This window comes from Telmatherina bonti, assembly GCF_933228915.1.
Source record: "Telmatherina bonti genome assembly, chromosome: 2".
Classification (NCBI taxonomy): domain Eukaryota; kingdom Metazoa; phylum Chordata; class Actinopteri; order Atheriniformes; family Telmatherinidae; genus Telmatherina; species Telmatherina bonti.
The window spans coordinates 28,038,758-28,051,239 of record NC_136620.1 but is presented as its reverse complement, the minus strand read 5'-3'; the positions used below and the strand labels follow the sequence as shown (position 1 = coordinate 28,051,239).

The 12,482-nt window shown below is 40.0% G+C and overlaps 1 protein-coding gene across 1 annotated transcript; it reads right to left on the bottom strand.

Moving 5' to 3' along the window:
• Positions 1-689: 689 nt before the first annotated feature.
• hps5 (HPS5 biogenesis of lysosomal organelles complex 2 subunit 2) lies at positions 690-12,271 on the bottom strand. The gene is made up of 23 exons (XM_079248736.1): positions 12,136-12,271; positions 10,098-10,227; positions 9,761-9,871; positions 9,571-9,635; positions 9,246-9,438; positions 8,885-9,015; positions 8,185-8,403; positions 8,043-8,114; positions 7,865-7,953; positions 7,283-7,461; positions 6,921-7,079; positions 6,460-6,619; positions 5,460-5,577; positions 4,882-5,028; positions 4,644-4,712; positions 3,984-4,549; positions 3,416-3,536; positions 2,936-3,085; positions 2,749-2,868; positions 2,415-2,528; positions 2,207-2,313; positions 1,545-1,836; positions 690-1,137 (listed from the first exon to the last, which is right to left on the bottom strand). The coding sequence occupies exons 2-23, from the start codon at positions 10,203-10,205 to the stop codon at positions 1,077-1,079; spliced, it is 3,351 nt and encodes a 1,116-aa protein (XP_079104862.1). The 5' UTR covers positions 10,206-10,227; positions 12,136-12,271; the 3' UTR covers positions 690-1,076.
• Positions 12,272-12,482: the final 211 nt, after the last annotated feature.

Here is a 12,482-nt window from a genome sequence, read left to right as displayed (position 1 = left end):
CCTGATTTTGTGATTCTAAAGAAAAGTAATCCTGATGTGCTTCAAAACATCTTCATTCATCATCAGCAGGTTTCTGCAGCAAGTTTCATGAAATTGATTTGGGTCATATTTTGTAATCTCACAAAGTCAAACATTAATGATCACAAACAGATACCTCTGCTGTATGGAGTTAGATTTGTGTTTTTATAAATGCAAGAAAATATGTGATCCAAGAGGGAAAAAAATTTCGAAAATTTGAAAGGAAATTTTTTTTTATTTTTATCACACAGAAAAAATAATTATAGTTGAAAAGAAAAGGTTTGAGGAAAAGTATTTGGTCATACAAGATCTAAAATAATTTGACATTTTAGAAAAGATCTAGAAAAAAACTGTCAAAACTTCACTTTACTCTCAAATATTGTTTTGTGCCATCAGGGCGTCTCTATCAGTCTATATTTTTCCCCTCTTTGATCACCTATTTTCTTGCATTCAATAAAAACACAAATTCAACTCCATTTTGCTGCTGCCCCCATGGAAAAATGTATATACTAGATGTTCATTTAACTTTAATTTGTGATTCAAACACTAATACATAGAAACAAAACAATCCACAGGCATGGTCATGTTCACTCTGCTCTTAAAAATAAAAAAAAACAAAAAATAAGAAGAGGTTTCACTTAAACAGCTTTATTAATATGATATAACCTGGTTAGAACATTAAAACTGTGATTATTGCAAGTTTAGTTTGGTAAAAGCAGAAACATCAACATATTTATTTGGCCTGTAATCACAAAGATATATGATGTGAGATATTTGATTGCTTGTGCATGCACAAAACATTCATTTATATGATTTTAAAAAATGATGATGACAAACCAGTATATGGACATACACCTAAATATGGAAATACTTAAGTTAACAGAATGAAGACAAGTCATGCAGATAATATTGTTCTCCTTGGAAGATAATTAGCTGCATTTTAACAATTGTGCTTTGGTGGATATCACAGTGTATAAATTAAGTCACAGCTTGAACTGCATTTACTAGGAAGAGTTGCATTTAGCTTTATGTAAAAGACCTCTGCTTTGATTTTGGACTTACGCGTGCTGAGACCAGAGAAAGCGATCGCAACGTTCGAGCATCGTCTGGATCATTGCCCTAAGAAAAAGAAAAAAAAAAGTTTATTTTTTTCCCCTCGTCATGATTCCACCCTCCTGACATGTCATTTCAGACTTTGGAAAAAACAAACAACCATAAAGAAATCCATCTATGTTCAAAAATACCTACATTTTAAAAGTACTTTCCATAGTACAAAAGATAGATGTCACACTCATCACATCACTAGGAAGCAATAAACATGTTTCAGTGTGCTTTCTGTCTGATGGTAGTCTGCACAATAACAATGCAGGGTTGTAAAAAAAACAAACAAAAAAAAACCTCAAAAGAAATCCCCACATTAGACAGAAGCTGCATGAAGCCTTCATTGCTGCTTGTGTTTGTGGGAGACATTATTGATGCTTATATTTGAAATGTTTCCTAATCTTATGTTGAACAGCTGGACCCACCTCTGTCTCTTCTCAGCCACTCTCAGCAGCTCGCACACCAGTTTGGAGTGGGCTGAAAGGACCACCTGCACACCACATTCCTCCAGCACTGCTAAGGCCCGGTCAGGCCCGGCTGTGCGAGCCAACATGAGGGTCAGACTCTCTGGGCTGATTTTTCCTTCATAGTCTCCTGAACCGTTAGACCAGCTGCCCCCATTCACATCTGTAACTTGCTGTGAGTCTCCATCTTTGCTGTACTGCTGAGACAGCTGGATCAGGAGCTTCCACTCATCCAAGGTCTGGGGCTCGACACCTGGAACACAACAGTAGACATGCTGCAAAGGGCTAAATCTGAGTGGTTGTTGGTGGCCCACTTTTAAGATTCAGTATAATCTGACCTTTCATGCAGTTTGGGATGAATGAAACAACACGACAAAGAACAGAAGAGCCCAACTTCTACTTCTCTGAATCAATTGACTTTAGGTTCAGATTACATTTGATAATCTGCTTAATTTTGTTTCATCTTGTATAAGAAACACAGAACTTCAGTGTTATTTGCATTAGCATGAAGCTGCAATTTTGTTTTCTTTCATCTCAGTCGTTTAAAGACAAATTATTGTATCAAACCACAAGAGATTTATTTCATTTGAATAATTTGTTATGTTTTCTAGGAACAATTTTACCATCAGGTTCCTCCAGCAGACTGATATCATCCAGCTGACAGATGGTGGCGAATGCTTCTGTGCGACGCTGCAGCTCGCTGCAGAGGTGAAGATAACCCATCCAGTACCTGGAAGGACACACACGTGATGTAGAAGCTGGAAATAAATAATCAATCCCAAACATCACCAACACAAACTACACATTTCTCAGTGTGACAGTTAGAAATACCCGTGAGTGCTGCAGGTCTCGGCCATCTTTTGCTTAGAGGAAAAGTCCGTCGGAAGACGAATCAGCAGAGACAGGAGGCGTCCATAACCCCAGCTGAAGCAGTGTGAATGCCACCTGCAGCAAGAAACAATTACATTTACGCTTGTGGTCCAATCTCACTTCAGCATCGAACTTTGCTGTTACTTTAAAGCAAAAACAAAACAAAAAAAAAAGATTATTAAAGTACATCTTGAAGGCACTGAAAACATTCTTTTTATATTTTGTACAAACTTGCATAGGTAGAAATTTATTGTAACACCAAAGTGTTTATTTTTGCATTTCTACAGTATCTGACCTGGGCTGACCATCAGCTGTCAGTGTATCGCAATGCTGAGGTGCATCATGGGTAAGTGCCAGCTCTAGCCAATCCTGTTTCAGTGATTCAGGTTCAAGAAGGGACTGCAAAAAGGACAACCTAAAAGAAAAAAAAACTGCATTAAAGTGGGTTTTATTCACTTAACAACATGAGTCTGCAGATGTACCTGTGCTCCTCGGCTCGGGACTGGACCAGATTATCCAAGTAAGGCAAGAAGTGGCTTTGCTGAGCCATCATCATTACATCGGCAGGAGTTATTGTAGGATAGAACTGGGAAAATGAGCGCACAGCTGCCTCTCCGTGCTTTTCATACAGCCTGGACAACATCACAGAAGACACTTACTTCCCAAAGTCCAAATAATACAGCATTTCTGAAGGTGCACTAAAACACTGTTCAGTACAGATAAAGTTACGGATTTAGGCTTCTACGTAACACTCCTATATGCTTCTACTAACTCAGATGACACCATCGTGTTTGTGTCTCATAAAGACTTTAAGTGAGTTCAGAGACTAACTTTATTTTCTGCTGATAATTAGAAGACAGGCTACTTCTGAACAGTTTCTCTTTGTGTTTGTTTTGAAGACTGAGAAGAAGTCACGGTGTTTTTCATTAAGTTGTGTATTGACAACAAATGCAAGCGCTTACCTGTGCAAGTGAGCGAGGAGAGGAGGTGCCCCCCAGGGCTGCAGCTCTCTCAGACTTCGCAGAGATTTCAGCAAATCCCCTCTCTGAATCACCTCCACCACCTTACTGGACTGAGTGAGATCTGAAGAGAACAGCGAGACTTTGCAACTAAATGTCCTGAAGAGTTAAAGCTGCAACAGGGAGCGTCAGCTTTAAATAAAATGATCTGAAACTGTGACTGGTGGTTTATCAACCTAAAACTAAAATGAGCATAAAACAGCTGTTAATTTAAACTTTAAATATTTTCCCATGTGATTATCGATAGTTCTCTCTGAATAAAGTCTACATGAAGAGATCTTCAACTTTCGGGTATCGTTACTGGCAGAAGTCCAGAACACACCTAGATTCAGCCTTTTGTTTCTGTTGGAAAAATCACTTTAAATTAAAGCGCTGCATCTTTATATTTTTGTTTATATGTGAATTTTTTCTCTCATTTTCTCTTCTTCTAAAAAGCAATATATAAGATCATGTTTAATGTGTTTTGGTTTTTTTTTTGGTACACAACATTGTTTAAAAATAATTTTCTGACCTAGCATGGCCTCAACGAAGGAGTTCTTCATCTCTGGCTGTTTAGGGTAACACAGCATACACATTCTTCTCACTCGCTCTTGGTCTAGCAGAAAGAAGTAGCGACGCAGGAAAGTCATGCATCCCAGTGCTTCCCTCTGGTTTCTAAAGCAGCTCAGCTCTGTGAAAAGTGTGGCCAGTTCACTGAGATTAGCTTGTAGATCTGATGGGACAGGTTTTGGGGAGACCACTCTGACAGGCTCTGGAGGGTCTCCACATGTTGTAACATTCTCCATAGAGACCAATCTCTGCTGGTTGTCACATGAGGCCTCCTCTTCTCCAACATCAGGAGACTCTTTCCTCTCCTCTGTAACAATCTCTGGGGGTTCTCCTTGTTGCTCTGAGCAGGTGTTTAGACAATCCCGCTCCAATTTTTCCTCTCCTGACCCATCCAGGTTTGAATCACTTGCAGTAGCTGATCTGGGATCTGCTGGTCCGAGTATTCGCTCCAGCACTGGCAGCCACTCCAGCAGAGCTTCTCCCAGGCAGACTGGATCCAGCAGCACCAAAGGATCTTGTATCTGTGAACTGATTTAGGGAAATCAGTAACATTTAAATACCAGAAAAACCATTAATTCCAACTTTAAGCAGATATATGATCAATAAATCTTTCAAAACCTACACAGCTCGCTCCGTTGCTGACCGAAGTTCCTGCATGTCGGCTTCTGTGTTGGACATTTCATCGTAGACGCTACAATAACAAACAGAAATGACTGGTTGTGTCTGCTCATGTTGGATGAAGATAGTCAAGACAAATGAAAAAACAAAGCAGGCTCTCTTTTCTTTTTGTGACAGCTGCTTTACTGCACATAATCTCTGTAGGCAGCGTTAGAAACTTGTTACAAAAAGCCTTTACTTACTCATTTTCTGTTTCCTCTGAGTAGGGAGAGGTATTTGCTAATGTTTCAGTCTGTCCACTCTCTCTCAAGTCGGGCCGTTGCCAGAGCTCAGAGTTCATCTGGAGGGTGCTGATCTTCTCAGTTGTCTTCTTGACAAAACTAGAAACACTGATTTAGAAAGAAAGAGAGAGAGATAGAGAGATGAAGGGATGCTAAAACAGCCATAAACCTGTAAAGTTTTGGAAAAATGACTTTTACGGAGCAACAATCCGACAGGCAAATCAGAGGAGCTGCCACTAAGCAGTTTCATGTGACGGAGAAATTAATGATGATGAGAAAAAAATATGATGTACCTCCACAGATGTGAATGTGATCAATAAAACTAAAATGTGGAACTTCAGTGGAAAAGGGAAGTAAGTTGTCTGAATGGGCAGCCACACCTGGGTTACAGTCCTCAAAAGAGGAAATGGATAAAAAAGTACAAACCTGAAATAATTTATTCTGTGTTTGCATACAGCTTAAATATGTCTGCACAAGAGCTGCTGCAAAATACTTTGTGATTTAAAGTAGATTTTCTTTCCCTCTGGATGTTTATTCACCTGTCTTTGACGGCCTGCAGTGCGATACGGGGAGGTTTGGGGCGAAATGATAGAGGGAGGTGAAACTGCATGCCTTGTTCAGACCGATCAGCCTCCATGCGATCGCTGCTCTGTGGATCTGAATAAAAATGGAAGCCAGAGTGGGAGGAAAAATACAGGTGGATGGAGTGCTGGAGGGGAATGATGGGAGGCAGTGGACATAATGCAAGCAAAGGGAGCACGTGTGTGCCAGACAACAGTATGAAGAAAATCAAACTCTGCAGGAAACGGAACCAAAATAATGGCGATGTATGTGTGTGATGTAGAGGAAGAGATGAGAAAGCTGATGTTAACAATCTGGCAAAGCACACAAATCAACTCAGTGATTGTTCAGCTCTTACAGCAAACAGTGACAGAGCAGCCGAGCAACTCTTAGTATTAAATTAGCTATTGAGAACAATAATTATAATGTTAAAAAGCAAAAAGACATCGGAATGAAAGTAGATGTGATCAAAAGAAAAAACTTCAGAGTCAAATTATCATCAGTCACTAAAGATTCTTTATAGTAGACACAAATGTCGTGAAATGTACAGGTAAAAAAGTTTTCTGTCTTGTTTTTTGTCTATTTGAAAGTTTTACACTGAAAATAACTTCACTCTTTTTTCACACAGAAATCAGAAGAAGCAGAAAAGAATTTCAGTCCTGCGTCAAAACACAAATCATCACGCAGAGAGAGAACATGTGAAAGAAAAGCAACAAGTACATAAACAAGTGTTACATCGTCACCGTTTTGTTTGAAGTTTCAGTGTTAAATTTTACTTCAGGAAAAAATTCTTTTAGCTGATAGTAGCTGAAAAATACGGAGCTTTTCCCCCAGATCACTCTTCATCACAAATGTTTATTCAGATCACAAGGCATTAAAAATGGACCATTTAACACAGCAGTTCTCAATTTACAAGTGACAGTATAGGAATTATATCAATAATAACCTCATATTAAAATAATAAAGTCTGCCTCTTACCATGATCCACCTGATCTTCCTCCTGAGCAAAACTGAATTCTTTGAGTCGTTCCTCCTCCGACATGGACTGATTGATGAGGGAGCTCGTCTCCTCATCTGACTGGCTCCCTCTGCGGCTGATAACGCGATAGATTCCACAGTCCAGGACGTTGAAACTCTCCTGGATAACCACAAATCCCACATTTCTGTTACAGTAAACTAACACAGCTGGAAATGCAATGGGGAAATGCGCTTTGCCACATCACAGTGCTACTTCAGAGAATCATCACATATAAACAGTGAAGAATAACATGCTGTTGCATAATCGTAATTAAATATAAAATACTGAAGTGCTTTGTATTTAATAGAAGGTTTTGTTTTTCTTCATCTTAGAGTGAAAAGGTATTAATCCTCATTATAAAACAAATATTAAAAAAATGCAACAATTTGTCCTGGAAATTACTTACTGGAAGATTACTTACGTGTGAGGAGATGCTGCTTCTACGACTGCTTGCGGCGGACTCCAGAGGCTCCAGCTTTGTGATCACTTCCTCCAGCTGACTGATCAGTTCAGGGTGTGTGGTGGAACTGAGCTGACACTTCAGGTGTTCAAGACGGTCGATGGGAATGGACTTCCTGGCCTGAAATAAACAGGAATGATTCATTAATAACCAGTTCATGTTCTGTTTTTAGATGCTTTCTTCTTCGTGAAAGGAAAAAAAAAAAAAAAAAAAAAAAAAGAAAAAGAATATGACGGATCGCTGCAGCCAAAAACAGACTGGGATCAGAGTCAAACGGAGCATGAAGATGAGGCTGGTTAACATAGCAGTAGCTGACATCTTACTCTGCTTGTGGTGACTGCGTGCTGGAACATACAGCAGACGGTGGCAGCCAGAGTCCAGGACTCTTTACGCAGCAAATGCTCAACACAGCGCTCTGCAGACAGCAAGCAGAAGTGGGACAGGCGGCCACTGCCATGGAGACAGAAGAGCTCATTGCGGTAGACTGCAACATCAGCCAAATCTATACAAAGAAAAAGAAAATTACATTAAAACAAGGAGGACATTGCAAAAATGATGACTTCCTAGATTTGAAAACACGGTGTAATAATTAAAGATTCTGTATTTTATGATCTTGAACCTCTGAATTCTTGTAATGACAGACCCTTAATATTGATTTGGAACATTTCACAGGTGCGTCTGTCTGATGGTGCGTGATCACATGTAAAGCATTACTCCACAACATTGTTGCTGAGAGTTTGGGAGAACACGCGCACACACACACGCGCGCGCACGCACGCACGCACGCACCGCACCGCACACACACACACACACACACACACACACACACACACACACACACACACACACACACACACACACACACACACACACACACACACACACACACACACACACACACACACCTTTAACATCAGTCCACAGCAGGACTTGTCCGTTCTGAGGTGTGAAGATATAAATGGCTGAATCGGTCCAACTCAGCAGGTTCTGGTCCCTACATGAATAAACAAAGTCAGTCATGTTATGGATTTGTCAGCGGTAAATTTTTTCATATGGTAAAACATCTAGAAGTATTCGTGTTACCCAAAAGGAAGCAGTTTAGGGAAGGCGACTGACTGCGAACTCTTCTGTGCCAAATTATATTTGGGCTCATTTCTGCAGGTAAAACGGGCACATTATGAGATCTGTCGATTACAGGAGATGCAGAAGTGAGAGCAGCGCTTACCGGTAAGTGATGAGAGGTAGCGGAGGACATGCCAGAAGCTGCTTAAACTGGTGGGTGCTCAGAACCTCACCATTAAAATTGGCTTCCCATATTCGAGATCCTGGCCGGGCACAGTACAGCAGTGGAGGCTGACCCACTAATAAACCCCTGTTCTGTGGGAAAAAACAGGCTCCATACTCTCCATCACGCTCTTTATTTCCAACACGCCAGAACTTCTCCCTGAGGGCAGACAGAAACAAATACTCAACACCTGAAACTTAAAACAATAATCATTTTATAAGAAGGAAGAAGAAAACAAGAAAATAAACAAATCTTTCAAAACCTGCTTCCTTAAAACACACACCCGGTAAACACAATGATGATGACTGAGGAAATCATTATCTTCTTTTAAAAAAAACAAAAAAAAAACAGCAATATAGATATTTCCATGTAGCCGTGTGGTTTAATGAAAACTACACATCCTATTCTGAATGGGAGAAAACAAATTAGCATTTTCACTCACACACTTGGAGAAAATGACCTACAGAGCTAATGTGACAGTTTATGTCTTTAATACTGCTGTTGATCTATTTTGGCTGCTTGAAAAGCACAATGCAGATTTTTTTTACTTGGGGGGGGACACACACACACACTTTGATGCTGTCTTTTAAAATCTCCTAAAGCATAAAAGAGGCAGAAGACAAACCGGGACGGACCTCACCTATCTGTGTCGCAGAGGTAGCAGCGAGTCAGTGAAGACACAAGCAAACGGCCATCTTGATACCCGAGCTGAACCACTCTAGAGTCAACAGTGGTGACAGTCTGGACAGGAAAAATAACAAATGCTGACCCCTAGAGACAAGAAGCAATATAATTAAAAGTCATGTGGATTTGAAATGGGCTAAAATACAATAAGTATGAAGGACAGAAACACAGACAGCAGCAACAGTGGTCAAGTTCACTGGACCCACGAAAACAAAGGAAACTGATATTCTAAAAGACGGTAAGAAATGTTGCTTTAGACCAAATTATGCTAATAAAAAACAATATTTATTGACTTTGCATTACTAAACTTCTCCTACCTTGCCCAGTTTGGAAGATCCTGCTCGTAGAAAAGACACTTTGCCTCCAGAATCCCCAACAAAAACTCTGAGTGTGCTGGTATCCCAGCACAGGGAGGTGATGTTGTGGCCTCTGTGCTCCCACGAAACACTGACTCTCTCTGGGCGACCCCGTCGCTCCAGCTGCAGTTCCCATACCACCACCAGACCCTGACTGGAAGACCATATATAACAATGCAGGTAGTGCAATTAAACAGAGAAATAAGGAGGGTAAAAAGAAGATGAAAGTTAATTTAATTCAAAGAAAGAAAAAACATTCCTTTACTTTTCAGACAAACTAACAAACCTTGTTGCAACTGCAATGAAGTCTTCATCATGAGGACAACATACCACCTGAGTGATAGACCCTTCCTAAAAAATGAAAAAGAAACAACCTACATTTATAGAAGGTCAGTGAACTTCACAGAAACAAATAACTTATATACAAACATGGCAATCAGCAGAGAGAAATAAGGTCTGAAACACTTCAGTCACACCTTATGAGTGAGGATGAGCCTTTGCTTCCAGCCTTCTCTCTGAATCAGGTGCAACCCTCCAGCCGACGTTCCTAGTGCGAGCCACTTCTTTGACACTGCCAAACAGGTACACTACAACGCCACACAAAAATGACATTTTTAAAAAAGAAAATAACATTACCCAATCTTGATCATGAAAATTGTCATAGATTCATACGTGTCTTTGACTATAGCGACAGGACACTTCATCTACATCGCATCAGGTGTTGCATCGCAGCACTTTCTACTAACTTTTAACATGTGACAAAGATGTACAACTCAAACAACACACTCAGATGTGACGAGATATGGAAACTACCTTGAGCCTGCCAGAGTCCAAACGTAGAGCGGAGAGAAGTGGATCCAGGCAGTCAAACTCCGCCAGTAGGTGGCTGTGGTTGTCTGGCACAACTGGTATAAGAGGCATCTTCGGTGGTGATCACAGACAACTGAACCAGACAGAAAGAGTCAGTAGGTTGTTAAGACAGTAATGTTATCCAAGAGTGCACCAAGAGTGCATCTTCACATAGCACAACCTTCAGCTTTTAGGCATCACATGACTTTCACTGGCGTATCTACCCTTCGAAAATTGACCAGTCGTGATTCCACTTTACACTGCAGCCTGGAAAAAGCTAATCCGAGTTCAGCTCGTGCAAAAAACATCAGCTGGTACTGATACTACACCCTAAAAGATTGGCAGGATTTATAATCATTCCCAGCATGAAAATAAAAGCAGTGACAGTACACCACCCTCAGCAAAAGACCCCACAACACAATAGTTGGCTTCATTTGCTTGTTGTGGTTTAACATGAATTCACGAGGAAGCAGAAGTAAAACTAAAGCAGTAACTTACTGAGAGTGTCAGTCACAATACTGGAAGTAGACACATTTCAATTTCAATCCTTTTTTTTTTTTTTTCCATAAATGTTTCTGATACAAGTAATTCAGAAGAAGGTAGGAGACATCCGTCCACTTTGGCCTCAGTCCCTCTATTCATTAGCACTGTGTGACAGGCATGCATTTTGGCCCAAGGATGTTCACAGACTTGGTGTGGCAATTATTTCATTAAACAACTAAATCCGGTTAGGATAAAAACTGCAACATATCAGCCCCCTTATAAAGAACACACACCTAAAGTAAATAAGTAAAATAACACTTGCTCCATAATTATCACGTTCAAGTCATGTCTTGGTCTTTGGTGACACTTAGGAACCTCGAATGATGTATTCCTATGGTTTAAAAAAAATGCTTTGTCACGACTGAATTAACTGCATTAAAATAGGAGAAATGTGAAATGTCTTTCCTCACGTGTTTTTTTCCCCTCACTTTTATTAAACAGAGGATAACACCATGCTAACAATGTGAAACTTTTTCATTTAAATCAGACAGCAAATTCATGTTTAAAAACCTGCTATTAGTTTCAGCTTTTAAAAAGTACTTGCAGCAGATAATATCTTTAGTGACTAATGAACTAACATAGCATGTGAATTCATTATCAGCAGCCATTTCGAAGCTGTTGAGGTAAAACACCTCCAGATATGGCTGACTGAAAACAAGACATTCCTATTTCTTGAAATAATGACTGCTGCCATCTTTTCTGTGAACATTAAATGTTTTTTGCTCTTATTCCAACTATTATTAAACTAAACTCACAAACAATTTCGTGTTTTTGGGTACATTTTATTTTAAGTAACCACAACGGAAATTAATGCATTAAAACAGAAATATTCATCTACATCAAAGGGTCGTACTAAGAGTTACTGTAGATTAAGTTTTAAGTAAACTACTTGAGTTATTTTTTAATTACTTTACTCAATTCACGTTTTGACTGAGGAATACCAGCAGAATCAAACAAAAAAAAACAAAAACAAAAAAAAAAGTCAGTTTCAGCATTAGCAGCCTAAATAAAAGTGAGAGCCTGTTAACGTCTCTACTTGAGAATAACAGACATAACCTTTCAAAACTTTTCAAAGTTAATAGAATTGAACAATATAGCAGCTGGATTAAACTACATTTTCACTGTTAACATGCGGTTATGTGGGATTTTTAAGGGAAAACTGTGCTGCTCGGTCCTCTGAGGGGGCGACAGATGCAGCTGATTCATGGCAGTTTGCGTCACGAGACCCGTCTGTTAACGTCGTAGTGAACGTCCATGTCAAAACTGAGATCACGCGGAAAAATTCACCCTTTCAAATACTGTCTTATATGCAAGACCCATTTCCACTGAGATAAATCTCAGGCATGCTCAAGATCCAATCCGATCCAGACTGACTCGCATTGCTGCAGGCAGCGAGTTAGCAAGCATGCTAGCGTTCAGTCATGTTACTTTTCTCTCGCTGTTAGCTCGTTAAACTCACCAGATGGCCTGATCGGCACTCCACCGCATGTAAAACCACACCACTCTTAACTTTACATCCCTGGTTTAGTCGTGTTTTTGTGGAGAAAGTGAGCGGTCAGCCTCATTCCACTGTGACGGCCAGTCGCCCCGTGACAGCTCCACTCAGCTGATGGGAGGACACTTCCTGAAATCTGCGTCCTCACTGCCGGTGTTTGGATGTCTCGATTAATCGGAACCAAAACTGAAACCACCTCATGTGGCCAGCATTTATAAAGCAGACAGCAGGCCTGAAGTTTATAAATAATGACATTATTAATATGAAAATGTAACAAACCAGGACTACTGTCCACCTAAATGACTTAAAAC